The sequence below is a fragment of the Athalia rosae genome, chromosome 1 (genome assembly GCF_917208135.1).
Source record: "Athalia rosae chromosome 1, iyAthRosa1.1, whole genome shotgun sequence".
Lineage (NCBI taxonomy): Eukaryota > Metazoa > Arthropoda > Insecta > Hymenoptera > Athaliidae > Athalia > Athalia rosae.
In genome coordinates this window covers 28,832,686-28,855,713 of record NC_064026.1, presented here as the reverse complement: position 1 = coordinate 28,855,713, position 23,028 = coordinate 28,832,686, and the positions used below count along the sequence as shown (strand labels likewise).

The 23,028-nt window shown below is 44.7% G+C and overlaps 2 protein-coding genes across 2 annotated transcripts; one reads left to right on the top strand and one right to left on the bottom strand.

Annotated features, from left to right (window-relative positions):
- Positions 1–283: 283 nt before the first annotated feature.
- On the bottom strand, positions 284–15,769 carry LOC110116861. The gene is made up of 3 exons (XM_048660154.1): positions 15,748–15,769; positions 13,996–14,250; positions 284–812 (listed from the first exon to the last, which is right to left on the bottom strand). The coding sequence occupies exons 1-3, from the start codon at positions 15,767–15,769 to the stop codon at positions 649–651; spliced, it is 441 nt and encodes a 146-aa protein (XP_048516111.1). The 3' UTR covers positions 284–648.
- A 5,383-nt stretch (positions 15,770–21,152) lies between these two features.
- On the top strand, positions 21,153–23,020 carry LOC105683684 (cyclin-H). Its single transcript, XM_012396449.3, has 6 exons — positions 21,153–21,378; positions 21,469–21,693; positions 21,772–21,945; positions 22,030–22,255; positions 22,317–22,428; positions 22,527–23,020. Exons 1-6 carry the CDS (start codon positions 21,262–21,264, stop codon positions 22,666–22,668), a joined length of 996 nt encoding a protein of 331 aa, XP_012251872.2. The 5' UTR covers positions 21,153–21,261; the 3' UTR covers positions 22,669–23,020.
- The last annotated feature ends 8 nt before the right edge of the window (positions 23,021–23,028 follow it).

Below are 23,028 nucleotides of genomic sequence, written 5' to 3'. Positions count from 1 at the left end.
CCCTAAGTTGCGGGTATTAAACGCGAACACTGCAATAATCTTCGATGTGAGGATGATAACGCGCCTGCGATTATCAGCTGGCTATACAGAAATGCACAGAGAAGCCCGCGCTTTCGACGTTAAAACCGGAAAACAGATTATCAAATTCTCTGCACATCTACGATAATTTCTGATCGTACGTAGAATGAAAAATCCGTTCACCAAATTTACTGAATTCATTGACGCGGTTTTATTTGATGTACAAATTTTTGGGGGGCAGTAATTCACGAAAATTTTTAACGGCAGAGAGTGAAACATTTTCTGTTTGATTTTTTTGGATGAAATTTTATTTTCAAACTGCGACTAAAGTCCCCGCGGTTCGAGCGTGTCGAATATTACACATTTTACACATACGCAATTACATATAGGTTGTACTGGAACGTACATATTTTCATTTTTGTTTTGTTTGGCTCCACATATAGCAAACCAGGTTTACACTTATAACGAGTGTATAGTATACATATAATTACGTTACACTTTTTGCAGTGATTTACACGCATTACTCCATCAACGAGGAATATTATGATCGTGTAATCGAGACGTGCGGCGGTAGGTGATTTTGAGTGTTTTTTATTGTTCCTTTTATTTTCTAATTTTTCCATTTCATTTCTAATCGGTCAACGAGGGTCTCGTGGATATTGGAATTATCTTCTCATCCTGTACTCTTATTTCGAGAAAATTCTCCAATCGGGAAATGAGCCTCGGAATGGCGACGATCAAACCGAATAAATTCTCGTTGACGAGTGGTATCCTCATTTCTTGACGTTCTAGTTCTGAAACAAAACATTGAACCGTGCTCGTTATTAAATTACCTTGAAAGGTTGCAGTGTATGTACATACGTAGAAACTCGTGTATAATTCATCGGTCCGATAGTCGTTAACGTTAATAAATTAGGCAGCGAGGCGCACCGGTGAAAATAACTCGATCAAAAGCGCTCGCGCGAATACAATCCATTGGAAAAACGAGCAGCTCCGACGAGAAAAAACGAGATCATCGAGTCGACGTTTGTTGCTCGAAGTTCACTTCGATGATTAGATAGTTTAAAAAGAGATTACGCGAACGATCCGGGGAAGAAGAACGTATGGCGTTTCCGTCGAACGACATCATGTGAAAACGTAGGTAGGTAGGTAGGTAGGTAGGTAGGTACAGTATATACCGTTGAAGAAAAACAACCGGCACCGACACCTCGTGCAGTATGTTATAATATATACCTATATTTCCCGAGTTCAGAACTTTCCGTTCCCAAGGAAGCAGCGACGCGCGATTATGACTTAGACTAAAGAGGGAAACGTTTTAAATCTACAAAGGATATTAAAAGCGATCCTGCTGTTGTTAATGTTGCAGGTGCGTAAAATATATATACATCTACACACCTATTTATACACAACGTATTATATACCTACATTGCGTGCGATCTTCCTCGAACTATACCTGTATATATACGTGTAATACACACGCGTTATTATATTCCGCGGCACGGAAACTGATGTGCGGTGCACCGGCGTCGTTAGTAAACGCAATTAGTTTGGAAAATACGAGTAACGCGCGCGTACAGCTGTAAGAATCCATCGGAAAGTGCGTTGAGACCGGAAAGCCAACGCGGTTGACGACGAATTAAGATCAATTTACGCTGTGAAAAGTGCGACTTGAAGCGAAAAAGGAATCGAGCATACAGGTGTAATAATATCAATGATTGGAGTTTGGATCGAAGACTGTGTAAAATTTTTTTTATTCCTTTCGTAGAAAAATAGTCAAGCGAAGAGAGCTGGGGCTTCATGTCTGTAATGGCTGCCTGTTGCAGCGCGATCTGTATGGACATGCCACACAGGTAAAGGTGTACTGTAGGCCGGTATATCCAAGAGCCGAAAAGATGGATAGACTCGTAAATCTGTCGGGTGTGATATTTATAATCAAAAGAATATTTTTTATTTTCTCGTTTTTCGTTTTTTTCGATGATTTATGGCGACGCTTCTAACGAACGATAAACGATCCGCGGTGTACGTTGAAAATATCGATATCATACGTTCCTAGCAAACGAAATAGTGACGTACATTACATAGAATGATCGCCAGATAAGTTTTTACAGAACTTTGTAACGAATTCGCATTCCATTCATCTGTGAAATGACTTTTTTTTTATTTTCTACGTTACACCCAATAAACTTCAACTCATATAATCCTATATTGCGACAAAACCTGATGCGAAACGATTTATGCGGGTCCACAGAAAAAAAAAGGAAATCTGAAGAGAAAAATTTCAGTCCCAGTTACCTAGTCGGTACACAACCCAAATATGTCTAAATTTGTGAGATCGTAACAGGTGAAAAAAATTCACAATCATAATCTTCCTCAGGATCAACATTAAGCATCGACTCGGTCTCCGGTTGTATACGTGGTATCCATAAATAACTTATTCTCCGATTCTGTTTTTTTCATTTCTGTTGTTTTTTTTTTTTTTTTCTCCTCCACGTCAGAGAATTCTCGGAGGGCTGACACTCTCGAATTAACCGATTGGCCGACGGTAATTAAGCCTGTTGAACCCCGTCGGTGGTGGCGTGCAACGTGAAATTTCCCATGTGGTACCGGGACGCGTGCGCTCGCGCGAGCTGCGTTGTTATAGTTCATGGGAATGAAGAAGAAGAAGACGAAGAAGAAGAAGAAGAAGAAGAGAACGCGCGGCGGCGGCGGCGGCGGCGGAGCGATCGTCATCCCCAGCGGTGGTACCGCGCGCGGATCGTGGGACCGCAACGGAGGAAATAAACCCCGTGCAGCGCCGACCGACGCGCCTCCGCAACGGACCGCGAGAGTTGAGACCGTACGATAGCTGAAGGTCTGAACTTTACACGGCGGATTACATGCCTCGTACTGCACGTGTAACGTGCCGCTGCACGGGTATACGTGTACGTATACGTATGCGGGACTGCAGCGGGATCGGCGGCAGCGTGATCGGTATACAGGGGGAGTGGGACGCGATATTTACGAGAAGGGCTGGTGGATTTCTTTCTCTTTATCTTTCTCCTTCGCTCTTTTCGAACGGTCCGCTGCGGTATATATATATATCGCTGGCGTCGTTACTCTCCTCTCCGTCTTCTTTGGGGCCCCAACTCTCCTCTAACCATGACGCGTAATTGTACCGCCGAGGCACTCTGATTTATTGGGTTATTACCTGCCGCGCTGATGCACAATCCCCTCTCGCAAGAAGAATTCTTTATACCACGGCCAACGTTGTAACGCATACGGTATCTATGTATACACACGTATACGTACAACGAACCGACCCCTTGGTCATCTTCGGAAATGAATTGGTCCTCCGCAAAGCGATGATCGTATAATGTGTAATACAACGTTGTACTCGAAATATACAACTTTCCCCTCCCCCCCCCCTCCGTGCACCGCACTGTACCACAGCCCTTGCTCGAACGCACCACTGCAGAATTCGCTGCACTGGCATACGAAATTTTGAATTCGACCCTCTGCATCATACTCGTTCGCCGCGAACGATCTTTGAATGTTTTTTGCTCGGCTGTAACTTTTTTCTGTTTTTTCTGTTTTTTTTTTTTTTTTTTTTTTTTTACCGTAATGGGTATTGGTTTTCAGAATCATACGTATATTATACGCGAATCCACATCATAAATATGTACGCGAAGAAATATGCAATTACAAGGGGTATTTGAATATTGTAGCGCACGTGTGTAATAGGGTGTGTTTCTTAATGCCTCTTCTTTTACGTAAAAATTGTGAATTTTTTCCTCCGATCGAATAAAATACACGGAGCTGGGGGTATAATCAATCATCGTCCGTTCGACTCGTACCTAGTTTTGGCGGTGTATTTTCGAGGCGTGAGAACAATGGAACATAAGTGATATGTAAGTAATAAGTAGCCGCACGCTTATAATATTTCTCGACGTGCGTTCGAATCCGGCGTCCGCACGGCAATGCCGCGTGCATCGTCGGGGCGCCCCAACGTCGAGGTCGTCCTCGGTCGGTATTTTCATTTTATTGTTATTACGATCATTGTTATTATTACATGATTATTTTTTTTTATTCTCTATACAAAACGAAACAAAACAGAGTCGACAGAAATTACACGTATAGATGGCATTGATGTATGGCTCGAGCTGGTTTTGATAGATCCAGTGTGGCTCTCGCACTATATAATCATTCGTAGTGTTCGTTCTCACCGCCGCCATGAGAAATCCTCCATTATTTTAACTCTTTTTCTTTTACGCTCTTTTCGACTACACTCCGACTCCCCTGCAACGGCGGAACGGTCCGGTATGGGATTCCCCCTCAGAAAACTCGTACACGTAGATACGCGCACGCCAACGCTGAGGCGCACATTCGTATTTATCAAACGATTCGAATTACGACGAACTAAGAGAGTTCGTACCCTCGCTCGATTCGAAACCGATGCCGCGAATAGCGACGTGAGCAAAAAAAAAAAAAAAAAAAAAAAAAAAAAAAACCTAATTCAAAACCGAATTTCAAGAATTTCGAAAACTGCGCCCCTCGAAGAGCAATCGATCGTTGAAACTGCATTGCGGCTGTATATAAAATATTATTTTCCGGACATCGATGAAAAATTAGGATTTCCACCAGTATAGTCGTTTTCAGATCCCCGACCCAATTGATCCTTGACCCCAATTTTGTCGAAGACGATCCGGCCGATCGAAACCGGGAAGTAGATTGAACTTGTACGTGTATGAGCCGGTTCGTGTACAGGCCACGCGCAGTATACGAGGTGCGATAGATAGAAACATAATTTTTATTTTATCTCATTTTTGCGGCAGAAGACCGTTTCCTCCCGCAGTTTACGAGGCATCGAATCGGTGGAGATATCGATCAGCAATTTAATTATAGACGGGAGAGATCAAAATACACCGGTACTGACGCGGACGCTGCCGGGGCGGTATTATGTATTTTGTATTACGTGTTTGCGTTACACCCTCGCGCATGTAGTACGTGACCATCTTTAAACGTTGCCGCTCAGAATCGTTCGGAAATTTATCTCCATTTTCGGTCGGATCTGCGGCCATCTTTTTTTTTCTCACCATCGTACATCCATTCCTACGAATCTTTTCACGTTATGCATGGATTCCTTGAGATTTTAATAACGCGAAAGTATCGATGACGTTTCTACGTTTTTCGTTCGTTTGGTGACGGTGATAAATGGAGGAGGCACGCTAGCATATATTATCAAGGATTTAGATCAATTTCGCGATACAGGAACTCGTTTCAATACGTCCGTCGATCATCCGATGTATCTACATCGCGAACTGCAGGGGATATAGAGGGTACGTCCTGCCGTATATCTGACGCCGGATTGGCTGCATGAGATTTTTGCGGGTTAAAAATCGATAAGATTTTAATTAGAAACTGTCACAGCCAAGGGCCCGTGAGATCCGATCGAGGATTAATTCATTCCCGCAGAGATACACGTTGTAACTCCAAAAGAAACTTTATATATACATATATATGTATATATATATCGCACGCCTAACTAACCAATTAAATCGAACCCTGTAATTACCTTCAATATTTCAAGATTTCGATGAATTATTAACCGCGCTGTTTCGCTATTAAATTATACAACGGCCCGTATAAGTAGATAGAGAAATTTTATAACACGGCCCAAGGACACCGTTCGATTTATTTCTGCACGTGCGATTGTAACACGAATCGAATAGTTTTATACGCCATTGTACGGTGATTGCGATTGAAAATTTCAGATTCATCCGGCTATTTTTCGTCTAGAGTTTGGAGAGGATAAGCCTTGGTCCCCGTGGTACCGTCTTTTTTAGCGGTCGCCAAAAAACTAAAATTGGAAAAACTATTCCTGGAAAATTACGAGAGAACGCAAAGGTCCGACATCAATGCGAATACCGAATGGATTATGGAGAAATATTCGTTTTTCGAATTTTGCCAAACTAAGGATAAAAAAAATTGGAATCGGAGTTTCGTTGATAACCAGAGCGTCGCCGCAGGATAATAATTCTGTTGGCGAGGCGGCGACTCCATTTGGAAAAATTGAATGGAGATTACGGGGGGGGGGGGGCTCTGAAAGTGCGAGAGCCGAACGATAAGGTCGATGTGAAATAGCCCGGTGGCAGTGATTGGCGGGTAGAGGTGGCGGAGGGATTAATACAATTACGCTAGGTGCGATGAGGTTAACCCAACTGACCAACGGGTTGCGTGATTCTCGAGGGCAGCGGGGGCGAAAGGAGAAACGAGGCCTTCGTGGGGTGGTCTACCGTACGCGTCCTACCAGATACACGACACGCACCCGAGCGACACGCAGGTGAAATCGCCCCATTTATTACACACCCCGCACCATATCGCCGATGATTTTACCGAAGCCGACGAGTCGGTGCGAATGTACGCGAATATCGCGGGATCTCGTATTTGCGCCAATTCGCCCTTCTCGCCCGGCGTATCCGAATTCGCGAATCGAACAAGAGCGTAGCGTGAAAAGAGACAGAGGAACGTACGGAGGGTGAATTTTTCGTCGCCTAGCTGGTCGAGTTTGACGAAAGGAGCATGTGACTTGGGGAATCGATGTTGGGGTAGAATATTAAGCCCGTCGAAAGTGACGTGGTAATGCAAAGGTGTATATAGCTGGACTTAATTTCGAACCCGGAGGAAGGCGTCACCCAAAACTCACCCTGAATTTGTGGTTGGTCGACGGAAGGTGAGGGCGGTCCCTCTGTCCAAGGAAGATTTATATTCTTGGGTCGAAGTCAAATGTGGTTTCTTGCTTGGCGAGTTCTCCGGGGAACTCGAGCCGTCGCCGTATAGGCAGAGCAGAGTCGCTCCTGCTCGAAAACTCGACTACCTACCATCCGCACCGTACGAAACCCCGTGACCGTAAACTCGGAGTCGAACGACCCACGCCAGGACTTTATTGCGGCCAGAGGCCACCGATGGCCCGTGATATATTTTTAAATTCAACACTGTTTCAGATAACGTTAAACGACCTCGACGGTACGTCTCCACCCGTACGCGATTGCGATCCGGAATACACCTCGAAATCGATACGACAATCTTCTCGTACCCGTCGAATCAACCCTTCGGGAATCGATCGAAGATATAGGCCGGTCACCAGATATCATCCATTATTCGCCGTTGACTCGCGCAAATCGACGGAAATATCATTCACAAGTCAATTTTCACCTCCTCTACCGAAGATTTAGGCCCATCAGATTTCGCGCGAAAAAAAATCGCCGAAGAATCGATCGAAGGCTCCGATCGGCTCAGTTTTGATCTGAGTCCCCGCGCGGGGGGGACCCAGTTGGATCGTGCCCTGCGGACATTCCTCGAGCTTGACTAGCGTAAAGCGGAGCGAAGATATCGAAGAAAAAAAAAGAAAAGAAAAACTGCGGACGATGATTTTTTCGTTTTTCTTTTCGCAGACCCCGATATTACTCTGGGGGACTCTAGGAGAGCTGGAATTATACCGTTGAAAGGATGATCCGAAGGATCACTACCGCTTCGGGATCCGGGTTAGCCGTTCGGGTCGATCGGGCATTTCGCCGTATCCATAAGCGACCGATAACACACCATGAGATCGGAGCAAAGTCGGTCGTGCATCACCAGAGCCGAGTTAACTATTGGCAGGATAATGGTATCCCCTATCCAACGGTGTTCAACCGCGGTCCGGCGGAATGCCGGTTGATTGATAGGCACACCCAGGCTCGGTAACGCTGAAAATGCCGATACATTATAGGTCGCGAATCGCGAAATACCTGCCGACGTGTATCCGACCCAACCGATACTGAGATACCCGCGTATAATAAATCTCGCGAGTTTCGGGATTTCGATGTACAAAATTCACGTTTCATTGTTTTAATAAACGGTCGACGGTCTGCTTTCGAAGAGCACAAAGTTCGAGCTCGAGAATTGCTTATTTATTCGGATACCCCGATTTTCCGTAGGGTTCTCTCTGGTTTATTATTTCTTGGCGAGGGATCCGATGTTACTGCGACCGGGGCGTCGATTATAATTCCCATATATACGTGTGGCTCGTTTCCAGTTATATAGGTGTACGCGAGTTCTATGTACAGACGTTGTATCGTATATAGTAGATCAACTTTAATAACAGTATCAATTCAATTTTATCAAAAAAGTAACTGTGTTTACCAACATTTGCGGTAGCCGCATGGGTATATTTTATGGGTGTGGGGTACCCATATTACGTCGCGTTCTTCGATAGCAAGATAAATTGCCCGTGGAGCTCGTTTTGCGGCTAAATAGTCACGCCACTTGCGCCCGATCGTGTATTATAGTACCTATACACATCGGATGGCGGGTAGCGAACCTCCGCTGATTTATGTTTGTATCGTATCGTTTATCAATCAATGACCTCCGGAAATAAAACCCTGTTCAATGATTAACAGTCGAGTAACCGAAATAACGCGCGTTTAATGAACTACGATTTCTCACACGTTCGGCGATTCGCTCTCTCTAATTCCGAACGTGAACGAAAGCAAAAGCGCGACCGCGTCCGACGAACGATTCCGTTCGTTCGATTGACCGAAAACGATACACCCCGATAAGAATGACCGGATTCCGTCGACGGGGGGGGGGGGGGGGGGGGGGGGGAGGGGTGAAAAAAAAAATGAGGCGCTAGTGAATTATCTCGCGCGGTTGATGTCTTAGCGGTGGAGATATATCGTACGACAAAATCGTGCGAACCTTCTATTAATATCATCGATATTACGGATAGATAAGAAACGTCCGTTTATGCACGCATGCAAATGACCCGTAGCCGTACCCCTCGTGTAACCCGAGAGATATCGACCCTGCGGGGATACATCGGCCAAAGGGCCGCGTACAGCGGTGGTAGGTGGCCCGCAGCCATGCCGCGCGCAAAACGCCAAGAATATAATATCCGTGGCGTAGAGCCATGAACCTCCGCGTTCACCGGAAACCATTCCTTCAACGTCCGGCGGCGAGGTTACCTTTCCGGTTATAATATACACACACATACACACACACACACACGTCGTACGTATAACAGGGAGCGTGTAAATCCTCCGGGAACACGCCAACCCCGCTGACGAATCTTATTGCGGCTAAATTTTTATCCTCCAACACCTTCGAACGTGCGGAGGACGAGCGAAGGACCAACTTCCAACGGAATTACGTCGACGTTCGATCGTCGCGTGGAATGTCCTGAAAATCTCCGAATTTCAGGGGGGAAAAAAGAGGGTGGTTCGATTTCCCGTTTTTCTCATTCTTTTTTTTTTTCTCTATACTCGTTTCGGCGTGGAAGAAAATCCATTTCGACGAGGTGCGTCAGCTTCGCTGCCCCTTCCGGCCTGCGGGAGGGTAGAAAGAAGAAGACGCGTAATAATACGGCGCGACGGATCAGACCAGAGACGAACGAACGAACGAAGGAACGAAGGCACAATTATTATCGGCGGTGGTCGCGCGGCTGCTGCGGGTTGTGTGGAAGAAGAAGAAGAACGAACGAACGAACGAACGAACGAATCATGCCGCGGTGGATCTTTCAGTTGCACGGAGCGGTGCGAAGGTTCGACGGACAGATGGACTGCTGGACTCTAACGGACGGACGAGCAGACGGACAGACAGCTAGCGCACAGGCCTTCTTCTTCTTCGTCTTCTTCTTCTTCGAGTTCGAGTTCGAGTTCGAATCCGAAAGGACCGGGTCTCGCGCAATTAGGGGGAGCCCGAACAGCCCGCCAACCCCGGTATTATCCCCAATTATCTGCGTACTTTGAGGTTGGGCTTTCGTCCCTGAAGGGCACACGGGTTTTCTACACACTTCGGGGCTTTCGCCATGCCCGCGCCTCGAATCGTGTATAGCCGCAAGGCCTTCGAACTCGACATAAAGACGCGCGGAGTGCGCGGCTGTAACCCCCCCAACCCCCCGGAGGAGTCCGAGAGTCGTTCGTCAGGATGAGTACATCCCGCAGGAGTCGTCCGGCCGCGCGAACCGACATCATCCTTCTCGAAATACCTGCACACACCTATATACCTGTACGTCGACCACTATTATGTGGCGTCTGATCCATCGGGTGCAGTTGGGAAAGTCGAAAAACGCACGCGGGATCACGTGAGGCCATCGGAGAAACGCGTTCACCTGTAACCCCCGAGTAGACCACGAAATCCTTGGCACGCCGCAAGGCGTCTGGGCCTCGATTATTGAAAAGATTCGTACAACGATTCCAACTCTGACCGATTATTACACGGTAAAAACCCCGGGGGTCAGCGGTCGCCGTGATCTAAACGCGATATTTTTCCACCTCGAGAGGGTACCGCGTCAAGGTCGCAAGTCCTTCGACAATTTTGTTTGCTCCTTTTCCATTCTCGTTTACCAAAGGATTAAAAAATCGAGTCGAGCCATTCGAAAATTTCGACGAGATTACTCGGTCGAATTCGTCTATATGCAGATTTGTTTCCACTCCTTGTGTGATTTTTTGTCGTACGAAATGGAAGAATATCTCGCGCAGTTTCGGGTGAGTTTCGCAGGGTTTCACAAGTTTCGTATATCTTTTTATTTTCATTTTTTTTTCGCTGGTCATTCAAAGGAAACGGCACAAGACCCTAACAAACCCTAGGCCCAATGAAGCCCGCCCCGTCCACACAGCGCCCTTTAATTACTCGGTGTTTTACGACCGGGGCGCCGCGAATGTCATTTGTTTGTTCAAACACGCCGGAAGTTCAAGGTAATTGATTATCTGCTAATTTGTACATCGCCTGTTTTAGGAGTACCGGGCGCGCTCCGGTTTACGTCTGTCGCGCGTTTAATATCTCCCTCGTATTATACGTATGTACGTATTTTTCTCCTTCCCCCCCCCCCGCACTGCCGCGCCGCTTCTCCGCGCTCCGTTACGTTTTTTTCCTTACTTTTTCAGCGCAGCATTCTCGAGGTACCGACATCGTCCAATTAACGTAACCGCTAATTAAACTTCCAGACCTATATACCGCTTGTGACAACAGAAGCAAACTTGCGTATAGTACAGCCTTTTCATAATACGCCTCTATAGATACCGATCCGAACGACACAATGTTTTTTTTTCCCACCCGAAGTCGAAATTTTTCGAAAGGAGATTTTCCAGATGGAAGCGAATATCGTACGAGTACAATCTCGAACTAGGAATCTTTGGGGCGGAAAAGGAGCAAAAGAAACCGCAGACGAAACGCGCGGTGGAAAGGAAACGATGATCGGAGTTCGGCGCCGCTCTGCCGCGTCGAGACAATCCGACGATCGTCTTATTGTTAGCGCGGTTATCCCGCAGGTCCAGCTCTCCCTCAGACTCCTCTTATTCCTTGGCAGCTCGGTTGTCCCGGGGGCACCTTTCGCCCCGAAGCTTTCAACGAAAAAGAGGAAACAACGAGGATACCTCAAACCCCGATATATATACATACATACATATACATATATATATATATATATATATATATATATATATCGAAGGAAAGAAAGAGAGAGGAACGAGAGTCGGATCATAAGCGATGCACCGCGAGGATCGCGCGGTATGGGGCGTTACCGAAACTATACGCGCGGTGCCCTTCAAAGCCAAACATTTCGTCCTACCCGAAGGAGACGATCGGCCCGAGTAGGACGTGTTGTTTAAAAACTGCGGGAGCCGCGAAGATAAGATCCTCTTGTTATCGAACCCGGCTCCTGTGCCTCTACGCTAAAAATATAGAACGCGGATTTGTACACGACGTAAGCGAAATTAATCGTCGATCGGTGGGATGTGGAGTTTTTTTTCAATCCTCCGCGCGGGAGTCGACGATTTTTTCAAACAAGGACCCGCGTACAAATTACACGTACGGCAAAGATGGTGAAAAGTTTCTTTCATATTTCCCCATTCTGTGTACGGTACGGTATACCTTGAAGAATCAGAGTCAAACGCGAAGACCCCTAGCCATCCGTGACACGAGGAAGTCGGTAAATTGTATGCATTAAGAACAAGATCTTGACGAACCGTGCACAGGTATATGCTATACGTAAAAACGCACGGTAATTAGACTCACGGTATTCCCTAGTTTTTTTTTTTCTTCTTCTTCTTCTTCTTCTTCTTTTTCTTTTCGTTGTTTTTTCTTTTCAAATAGTTTTTTTTACTTATTTCTTCGGTAAAATGACTGTGTTCACTTTTAATATCGCGTGATTCGATACCATTTCTTTGTTCCTCTTCTTATTCAACTTCTCAAGCTATATACAATATGTACGGTACATACGAGCAGCAGCTATATATATATAATACAGATGTACATAAGTCGTAACAAAACATCCCACCCACACGCACGTCATTCACGCACCGCCGAGGGCAAAGTATACAAATTCTTTTCGACTCGACTTCAATCAAAGGCGCTTTTCGTTACACAATCCAACACAACGTCCTTCGCTTATCGAAAATTCTCGGAGTTTCACGGTTGTCCCGGACATCCTTGAGACACGACTCTCCACACGCACGCGAAATAGAGCGGATAAAACGAGCTGCTGCCCACCGGACCATCCCCCAAAAAAAAACGGCGGACTTCTTCGAAGTGCGTAAATCTTTGCGGACAGTGACGCGTTGCAACGGTTGCCGCAGGGCCGCCGGGCAGAACCCCGAGAAATCTTCGTGCGGAGTTTACGATCCGACGCTAAAATGATACACCGATCTCCAAGGAATCGGAAGGAGCGGAGGAACTCTACTCGATAGCGGATTCATGTCCGCGTCGACGTTTCTTTGAGATCCTTTTTTTTTTTTCTTTCAAAGTACGCGACGCGGTAACGACGAATCTTCACCGTGAATTTGGTCACCGCGAAAGAATTCTACAGGGAGGAGAGAAAAGAAAATAAAAACAGAGACGGAATAAAAAATAAAGCACTGGCACAGACACGGTGATTTTCGCGGTAGCTTGGACAGCCCCACGGTGCAGGTTACTCGAGGTGTAAAGCGTTCCCGCAGTAGGCACGAACTGATCCCCCGTATAACAACGTCCGATATAAAATTGTTGCTTTTCCACCAAAAATGATCCTCTTTTATTTTCAGTGAAGAAGAGAAAGAAAAAAGAAAAAAAAAACAACAACAACGAAGCGGAATAATAATAAGATACTGAAAATAAACTAGAATAAAAGTACAAAATTGTGGTAATTTAATCCCCACCGTCGTGATCACCGCCTTCGTATACAAGCCATTTGCTACCCGACGCTACTTATACTTGACGAACCGGCGCCGATCAACCCAAACTGGCGCTCGCGAATGGACAATTATGGTTCGATATATGCCCCCGTCCATCCATGTATTCGTATACGTATACGCAGGGGCAGGTATACATCAACATACGTGCGTCCTTCGATAACTACACGTGAGCTTAATAACGGGAGTAATTTCACAAATGTGGCGGTCGATCCTTTCCCAGAGCCCCGTCGACCGATGGACGAATAGTCCGTCACAGTTTTTACTTTCGAAAAAACCAAGTTCGGGTGCACCGCAACTTGTCATCCGGCGCCCGAGATCACCTCCTTTGCGAATAATCCGTTGAAACCAACCACGGAGATTCGATTGAATCGGAAGATGACACTTTCGATCGTCTCGTAATCGAAGAAATCCAAAGACGCGCGCATTTGCGCCGTATGGTTCCGATTGATCGTAGAGTTTTCGGGTTTGTGAGAATTTCCGAGTCGCGATGGATGTCACTTCGGTTTTGTCGAATACACTGGTGTATATTTAGAGGAGGAATCGGGAGCGCGAGGATTTCCGGTCTCCGTGTTACGCGTGTTCGAAAATCACAAACTTTCGGAGCGATTCGGTTTGAAAACGACGTCGCGGAGTGCAGGAGGAGCGCGTTTTCGAAGTTTCAGGTTTTCTACTATTCACCACTGAATATTCTGTGAGCCTCGAATGCAGCTCTCCACTACTCACGGGGAACTTGGCCGGCGCTTAAGCGGCCGAGAGGGGCATGCTATGAAATTAGTATAATCACGATCAAAATTACCGGAGTTGTGCCGCAGAACCACCAACCGCCAGTCAAATAGCGCGCCCTGTACTCGCCAATCGGTGAACGGAAATCGTCGGCCATCTTGCGCAGTCCGCCGTGCGCGTTTCAACGCCCTTAAATTGCCGCGAAAGTGGATAATATCCTCGCGAGAAATTAACTTTGTTCCCGCATTTGCTTTGCCCCCGGTAACTCCCGCCACCGGGGCGAACCCGGCCCACCGCGTGCGGCGGATCACCGCGCGACGTCCCGAGTCTCCGATGGGACGGATTCGCCGATTTCGCAAAAAATCGAACGTCCCCGATTCCAATTTTGAAATTGCGCGTCGACGCGCGTCTCTCGGCCGTCATCTGTCCGCGCCCCGATTCGGCCGATTCCGTGCGAAGATAAGAATCGGCCCGCGCGGGTTTGACGCGAGGAAACGGCAGCCCGCTCATTAGCGATGTTATTCTAATTAACGGATCGGGATAACTATTTCGCCGGGAGCGACAACGGTCGCCGGGTGGCAGAGATATGATATAAATGGAGATGATGAGATCTGATGACTGCTCGCTGGCTCCTGCGGTGCGGTCGGCGAAGTTGTTCAAACAATTATAATAGATATAATTATACCGCGCATCGGTTCACACTACTTACAATTAGTTTCTGCGGCAAAGAAGTAGATGCGTGACGCGTAACGTTGCCGCTTTAAGGAGAACTGGTAACACGAAAGATGAAGTACCCATGGGACGTTTTGAGCGCTGACGAACAGCGAATAATCGAAATATAACGCGACGAGGAGGACGATCGAGAAGTCGAAGGAAGAAGAAGAACCCGCAAGAACGCATCACGGAGGGCGTTCTCATTCCGAACTAAAAGGCTTACGGCTAGGGCGGAAACGCTCGCAGCTATACGCACCAGAATATATTTTAACAACACGCTACTATACACGCCGTGTATAGTATATCGAGAATAAAACATTTATTTGTATAATTATATGGTAGCGAGCTGCTGCAACCGCGGGAGCTATTCGCCTCTGCAATGCGTGCGAGCCCCAGAGATTCCAGAGATATATTAAAACCGTAGAGAAACGGCTACCATAGCGTCCTCCGATACACGAGATCATCTCGATACCCGATCTCCGATCGTTTCTAAATTTTCAATTCGTACGGAATTCAACGGCGGATAGCCGCGTAATAAAGTAATACAATCCTTATCCAGCCCCCGACGTGTCGACCTTGACGAACGGGTATCGATAAATTTCCAGCTGTACCTATACATGTATACGAACGAATTTCATCGGCAGGTCCCGTCGGAAGGTGTTCGCCGCGTTCCGTTCGACGCCGAGCGACGGGCAGAAATTTCTTCCGCTCCATTTCTCTTAGCGAACCCGTGCCCGTTAGTTTCTTTCCACATAAGTGTGCCGGAAGAAAGCGGAAGGTATCACGACAAAATGAATCAGCTGGTAGTATAAACAGTCGGGTGAACAGTTTCCTCAAGAATTATCATTCGATATTCCGATTCATCTTCTTTTTCATCCTCGTGTACAGCTGTATCGTTCAATTTGTCGCGGCGCGTGATATCACTCCTATGCAGCGTGTTGTATTCGAGGAAGGTTTGCTCGAGCAGTTTCTTACTTAAATCTGCGTGTGTGCCTCGTGGTCTTGTTTTTCGAACGTATAATCGCTAGGTAACGGGGTTTTTGTGTCGCAGATCTTGTAATCAGAAACGGCAAAGAAACCCCGTTTCCTATATCGCGCCGGCAGCAATTACCGTGTCGGCTACCATGCCGCATGCTTATATCATGTGTACCTATCCAAAGCGAAGATGAAAGAAAATAATAAAAAAAAAAAAAAAGAAAAAAGAAAAAATAAGAAAAGAAAAGAAAACCACGTATAATATTCGCATTATACGGAAGGAGGTAGACGAACGCACGCATCTTTATTCCTTCGCATTACGGTCATCGGCTCCGTGAATTAAACGCGTCGAGGAAACGGATTTCCATCATTTTCGCGCTCTCTTCGAATCCGGAGTCTGCTTCCATCCCCCTTCGCGATATTCGACTGAATTCCGTCGCTCGATTCTCGCGTTTTAGAGACGAAACGGCCGTCCGCGGAGAACCTCCGATGTTAATGGTGGGCATGGCGTCGCGACGTCGGGCGCGCCATCCGCGAAGAAGAAGCTCACGGCCGCCGGTGGTTGAGGGGACCTTACGTGTATCTCTCGTCGACGCGGAGCGCGATTGCCCCGGGCATCGGTGCAGCAGCGGGTCTAGCCACTGCCGCTCCTTGTCCTCTGTAATTATATCGTATACTACCCTCCGTTCTTCCTCGTTGCTCGTTGCTCGTGTGTTTTGTTCAAAGCTGGTCCTGCCCCGGGCCAAAAGATGTGCCCGGCACTCGGCCCCGCTGCAGTCTGCGTTCGGAAGACCTTCGGAGAACGCGCGGCGGAGCTCCCAACCTTCCCCAGGCACTCCCAACATATCCGACAAAAATGACTAACTGCTGCACCTCCTATATACGTATATACATATATATATATATATACGTATAACGCGTACAGAGCGATTCAAAAATTTTCTACTTTTTTATTTTATACACTCTTCTCTTGTACTTTTCGAACGAAAAACCGTCGAGATCGATGCGTGTTTAGAATCATTTCACACGTACGCGACCGAGGATTGAAATTTTCACTCTGAGCGTCGTTTTGCGTGTAACATTTTTATAATTCTATACAACGTATACATCCCTCAGTTGCCTTCGCGAATGCAGTGAAATGGTTTATATATTACCTATATGCAAAGGTGTATATATGGTATATGTGCGGATTTGTATCTGTACAGGTGTAGCGTAGGTATATAAAGTTGTACGGAGTAGGAGGTAAATACTACCGATCTTAAACCCCGGACTGCAACATAATAAATATGGTCGTGTGTAGCGCGGGGTATAGTAATATCGTTTTGTAAGGGCGTACGGTGACGTCAAATAAGTCGAGTTTTATCAGAAAAGTTTCGCGCGGTCGAATAAAGGTTTCCCTACCGCGAGGACGTTGAGATATATTTTTGCGATTTTGTACCGAGTTGGGTGGATGTAAAGAGCGTACGCGTTAAGGAGTGTATAAAACGTGAGGAAGTTTATGGATTACCGCTCGCTCGGAGGAAGGTTTTATAATTCACGCAGCCCCGTGGTACGGCGCTGATACAGTAAATGGTCTCATAAAATACTGCTGTTCAACACGACAACTTTCGTTTAAGTGCCAAAACAGATTTTTAATTGTAGGTCAAGAGTCGAGGTTAATAATTATTGTACATACCCAGCGACTGAAATAATGTAGAATTATATATATCCGCCAATCCGATCGGACGACGGAAACCGCAATAATTCCGATCAAAGATTATCAAACCCGTTCGCATTCGGATAATACATTTTACGAAGGTTGTATTAATTGTAAGTCAGTTTTCAGCGGAGTGACAACCTCCGTCCCCCGTACGGTGTGTACACGTTCACCGACTACAAAGTCTTCGCGCCTTGAAACCGGCTCAAATATAATTACACAATTCTGCAGATAATATCGACATTGCTGCACACGTACGTAAATCAAACGTTTTCACCCCGGTATGCAGATAATTAAAACATGTAACTTGTATTGTCGCCCACACCTGCGTAGAGTTCTATAAAGAAATTCTCCTGGATATTTTGCCATTGCAGAACGCGCGTTGGACGTCTAACGAATCTAACGTAACTATTGTATACATGTGCATACTTATCTGTATATTCTACATATATGTAATTTTTTACTCGTTGCGTGCTGGTCAGTCTTCTGTGGCTGTGCCGCAGTTGCGCGCACCCGATATTATAGACACGAAAAAGAAGAAGCAAAAACAGAATCTTCTTCGTCTTATTTCGACAAAAGAAAAGCTTAGAAATTTCAGTCGAAATTTTTGTTGCGGTACAGGGCTATATCCTTCTTTTCGAAGGCGAGAGTTAGTTCCTCGAATAACGAAGCTGAAGGAAATACCTATACTCACGAAAAAGGATTCCCAGAAAGTTCGTGCTAGAGTGCGGCATAGATAAAGTGTACATATAATAATGCAGGAAACCCGCGTGGGATTTCTTCGACGACTGAAACAAAAAAATAATCGGCGTGGATAGATTCTATCTAAAAAATCCTCATTCCGAAAAATCCACGTTCCAAATTATGGAGATAAAAAAGAGAAAAAAAAAAAAAAGCAAAAAAAACCGGTGTTACGGAGGATAACGAGTAAGAAAAGAGGCGTCGAATCAATTTATCATGTATAATTGCACCGTGCATCAGATACCTACAGGGAATGGCATGTCGATGTTGTGCTACACATTCGCATGTCCCCGCATGGATTTCGCATTGGTGTTTGTTTTACAGTCGTAGTCGATTTCTTCGAATTCCATGGGACAGGTCGAAGTACGTTTGGAGTGGCAGCTGGCGGCCATTAATCTAATATTGTGGTCGCCAACGCCCCCGCGAGTATACGTATCCCTCGCGTGCACGACTCTCGCACCCTATTCCTGCCCTTCCCTCCAAAACCCCTGAACGCCATGTACGTTATCCACGAACCTTCCCCACCCGCATGAGAAACACGCGGAAACGAAGCCGCACTAATGTGGAATCAATGCAAACCGCGGATCACGCGGGATCACGTTTATAACTGTATCCATCCACGCTTTAAAACTGACCAAGACGAATGAAGGCTGCCGGAAAATTAAGGATACCGACCACTAGGTGTGACGGCCAAAGTGGATTACTTTAACACCTCGATTCTCGTACACGAATTCGTGTTTGATCGTAATATATACCTATCCGGTATAGCGCATAGGTATATGTATATACCTATAAACTAGCCCCAGTGGCCTAATCAATGACCTAGTATTAAAAGGGTAAAGTCTCAGTCCACTGCAGTGAGGAATTCCGATGTTCGAGAGCTGGTGTAACACCTTTTTTTTTGTTACACGTTGCCGGAACGAGACTCAAAAATTATTTGAAATAACATTTTTATTACTTCGACGAAAAATTCATCCCGTTATGATGGAATAAATATGGCGAAATGACATGAGATGAACGGGAAAATACGTAGATACCTCTACTTCAGATCGCAATATCGTTCTTGGCAATATTTCGATTACCCTACGCCGAGTGCAGAGGAGCTTTTGTACCTTTTGTTTTCTATTCCTATTTGCCTGAACTGTATCTATAAATCGAACTGCATTTGAATTTAGTCTAATCATCTCGATCAAAGTTGAAGAACAGTAAGGACGCCAACGGTATATCGGTCGAATTTAGCCTGAACTGTGTAGCTCGCAGTCGGGCAATTGTCGATACCAGCGTTAGGCAAAACTTGATCTCCACTGCCGTCGGTGATACGCGTGTACATTGCACGATTATAATTAGCAGCTTAACTTTCACCAATGGAACTCAGGATATTACAAAAATATTTTAGAGTAAAATAGGTAGAGAAGGAAAAATGAAAGAAAAGACTAGAGGATCCTCCAATTTCCTTAATTCCCAAATATATTTCTGTGTATCAGCATGCGTATAATAAATTCGAATTATTATTCAATCCCCTTGCAGCAGGCATGTGATATGAAAGTATGAGAAAATGTTAGTGGAATACTAAATCGATGGTATAAGAAAATCGATCCTACACCCTTCGCCTGCCTGCTGTCCAGATAGTTCATCGTGCTGCAGGGGAAAAAGTCAGTTTTGGTATCACAGCTGTGTGCGAGGTATGCAAAATATATGAGATGCAAGTTTATAACATCTATAAAATACAAAAGGAGAATAGTATTATAGTCGGCAGGGCAAAGGTCCGGATCTCAGAATCTGATTAAGATCCTTTCGAGTATGTGACGATAAGATCTAAGCAGCAGCAACCGCGGCTAACGAAGAGCGCGAGAACCGCCCTCTTCGGGGGCAAGTTCGTTCTGCAATCCTCGATTTGCGATCGCGAAAAGGCGTTCAACTCACGTATTATATTTTACCCAAACTTGACTAGTAGCCCGACAGGGTTTTTATTATTTATAGCAACGGCGAAGGCATAATAAACGAGCCTATAGGACCTTGTTGAAAAAAAAAAAAAAAATGTCTTCACTAATTCGAAGTACTCAGTTATATCTAATTAGCGACGGGAAGTAACACCTGCCAATGGCTTCAAATGCATGAATCAAACACGAAGTAGCAACCAATAATCAACTCGCGGCTCGTAATATATTTAATCGATTATACGATACAGATAGTATCATCGGACTTATTGTGAGCACAAACGATTCTCCTCTTTTTAGCACAGGTCAACGAGGCCGGGAATTCTTCGTGAAAAAACGTGGCTTCTACATTACATCGAATTAGTTATACTTTGGAAATAATTTCAATCAATTGACGAAAGTAGAAATAGGAAAAAAGTGTCTCTTTAATTGCATAGGTTTGAAATTTCACACAGCTAAATGTCCAAATATGCAATTTTGATTTTGTTCAAATTTGGTTCAGGCCTTCTGCTTATTTCCCAATACTCTGATGAAGGTTTCGTTTATAATAGCGATTTTCGGCATTTCAAACTAGTAAATTCCTGAATGACGTCATTATAATCGATATTTTGTAATAGCTCACTCTTTATTGCAATTAAACTCAAGTGGTTCAAACGTGACTATTTCTATATTCATTTTTTGTCAATGAAGAATTATTTTTCTTGTAAATCAAATCTAAAGCTACATAAAATTCGAAGTAATTACACTCAGAACTCAGTTCTTTGCCATTTGAATCTACGTGCTAAAAAGCAGCCAAATCGTGAGATTTATTCCTAATTTCATTCTCTTGAAGTAAATGCAGTTGCTCTGAGAATCCAAAGTTATCATTTAATGTATCTTCATATGCTTTACTTCGTTTTTCTAAATTGTGTATAAGAGAATCTATTACTGGCAACAATGTTTTAATTTTGAAAGCATCTTTATGTCGTCACGATATTCTCCCAATATAATTGTGTATTTTACGAAAAAAAATGCCTCTGAAATTCTGAGGCCTTCAGTAGGCTCCGAGAGTAGGGGCCGAGTAAGCCCATGCGGCCCTGCACCTGGGGTGGCTGTTGTTTACTGATTCCGTAGTGTAGTGACCTCTATCAGTATGAAGGGGAAAATGTTCAGCATTCTTGCTTTTGCGACATAACCTCTTTCATGCTGTAAGAAAAAAACACGTCGTCTGTGCCGGTGCGAACGCGCATTTGACGTGAGCTTTATCGTTAAGTGTTTTTTACATAAGTCAAACAAAATGTTTCCTATGAGTTCTCAAAAAACATACTGGATATTTAGCGATGAAAATGACTTAACGGAACTCCGTGAGAAAACGAATGCGGAATTTATCGAAAAACACGGTGGTAACGTACCTGTAAGCGTTTGAGTGAAATTCAATTTGCTGGTTTCCTCATTTGACAAATGCATTACCTGGCAGTAAATACTCTTTCATTTATGCTTGCAGCGTGATCAAAGAGAAGAGCATTTTCTTACGGCTTCAGAGGAGAGGATACTCCACAAATTCTATGAACTGCAGCTACGAGATTTTTGTAGGAGGTTTGTACCGCCAATGCCACGTCCCACTGTAGCGACTGCACTTCACTATTTCAAAAGATTCTACCTCAGGAACAGCGTAATGGATTATCATCCAAAAGAAATTCTGGTTACCTGTGTCTACCTTGGCTGCAAGGTAAATTAGTTTCAAGTAGAACATCCCTACCTAACAGTACTTGGCAACTTATTTGATTCATGATATGCCCTCGTTCAGGTGGAAGAGTTCAACGTATCGATATCTCAATTTGTGGCCAATATCAAAGGTGACAGAGAAAAAGCATCAGACATTATTTTAAATAATGAATTGCTTCTTATGCAGCAATTAAATTACAACCTGACAGTTCACAACCCTTTCAGGCCTGTGGAAGGTTTAATGATCGACATAAAGGTGAATATTCGTGCAACGCCATGCAATAAATTTTACTGCACTGAATTGTCTTCACCACCACTGTAATCTTCATAAATGTTCCAGACAAGATGTACATCACTCGAGAACCCAGAAAAATTAAGACCTCACATCGAAGAATTTCTCGAGAGGGTATTTCTCACAGACAGTATTCTACTTTATGCTCCAAGTCAAATCGCCTTAGCTGCCACGTTACATGCAGCTTCTAGAGCAGCTGCAAACCTTGACAATTATGTGACGGATACACTATTCTCAAGGGATCACTTACCGGGAATCATTGAAGCTGTAAGAAGTAAGTCAAGCTTGTGATCGCTTCAAGCAAAGAAAAATAATAACACTGCATCACTTTTCAGAAATAAGATCAATGGCGAAGTGTGTCGAACCTCCATCCAGAGAAATTGTCAGATCGTTGGAGAAGAAATTAGATAAGTGCCGGAATCAGGAAAATAATCCAGATAGTGAAATGTAAGTTTCCTTTTCTCAGTTCACTGAGGTTTATTTTCTACATTCTGCTTTTTATTTGTTTCGTATGATAAAAAATGACAAACTCACGCATATTCCAGCTACAAACAGAGAATGCAAGACATGTTGGACGAGGATGATTTACGGGACAACGAAAAATATGCAAAGATCATGCAAGACCAAGCGGAACACGACGAGAAAATTTTAGGTGTCAACAAGATGCTCTCACCTTCGGCGTTATAACAGCGACAACGGTAATTGAAGAATCATATAATGAGATTAGATTCCGACTCCCATAATTTCCGAAATCCGAACCGGAAAAAATTCTGTGATACTTAATATTGATCGGTGTTTAGTATTTATTTAGTGGAGAGATCCCACTTTACATCCAGGCTATTTTCACCGAGATGAAAATTCACGTTTATTTTCTTATTTACAACTTAAATCATACGATCGTAACGGTACACCGTGCCCATTATAAAAATGAACAACTTCCGAAATATTTATTTCAGTTACTAAACGGGGCGATTCCCCCCTGTGAACATAAATATTAAATAAATACAATCATTGTTACGATTCCATAAAAGGACAAAAATCACCAGG

What these genes read in the sequence shown, in the direction of transcription:
- LOC110116861 (XM_048660154.1), bottom strand. Translation starts at nt 15,769, where the DNA reads ATGCGGCATGGTAGCCGACACG. An exon ending in GCGGCATGGTAGCCGACACG is followed by an intron (nt 14,251 to 15,747) that starts GTAATTGCTGCC and finishes GTCCCATCGGAG; the next exon opens with ACTCGGGACGTCGCGCGGTG. An exon ending in GGTTCTGCGGCACAACTCCG is followed by an intron (nt 813 to 13,995) that starts GTAATTTTGATC and finishes GTTTTGTTTCAG; the next exon opens with AACTAGAACGTCAAGAAATG.
- LOC105683684 (XM_012396449.3), top strand. Translation starts at nt 21,262, where the DNA reads ATGTTTCCTATGAGTTCTCAAAAAACATACTGGATATTTAGCGATGAA. An exon ending in AACACGGTGGTAACGTACCT is followed by an intron (nt 21,379 to 21,468) that starts GTAAGCGTTTGA and finishes TTATGCTTGCAG; the next exon opens with CGTGATCAAAGAGAAGAGCA. An exon ending in GTGTCTACCTTGGCTGCAAG is followed by an intron (nt 21,694 to 21,771) that starts GTAAATTAGTTT and finishes GCCCTCGTTCAG; the next exon opens with GTGGAAGAGTTCAACGTATC.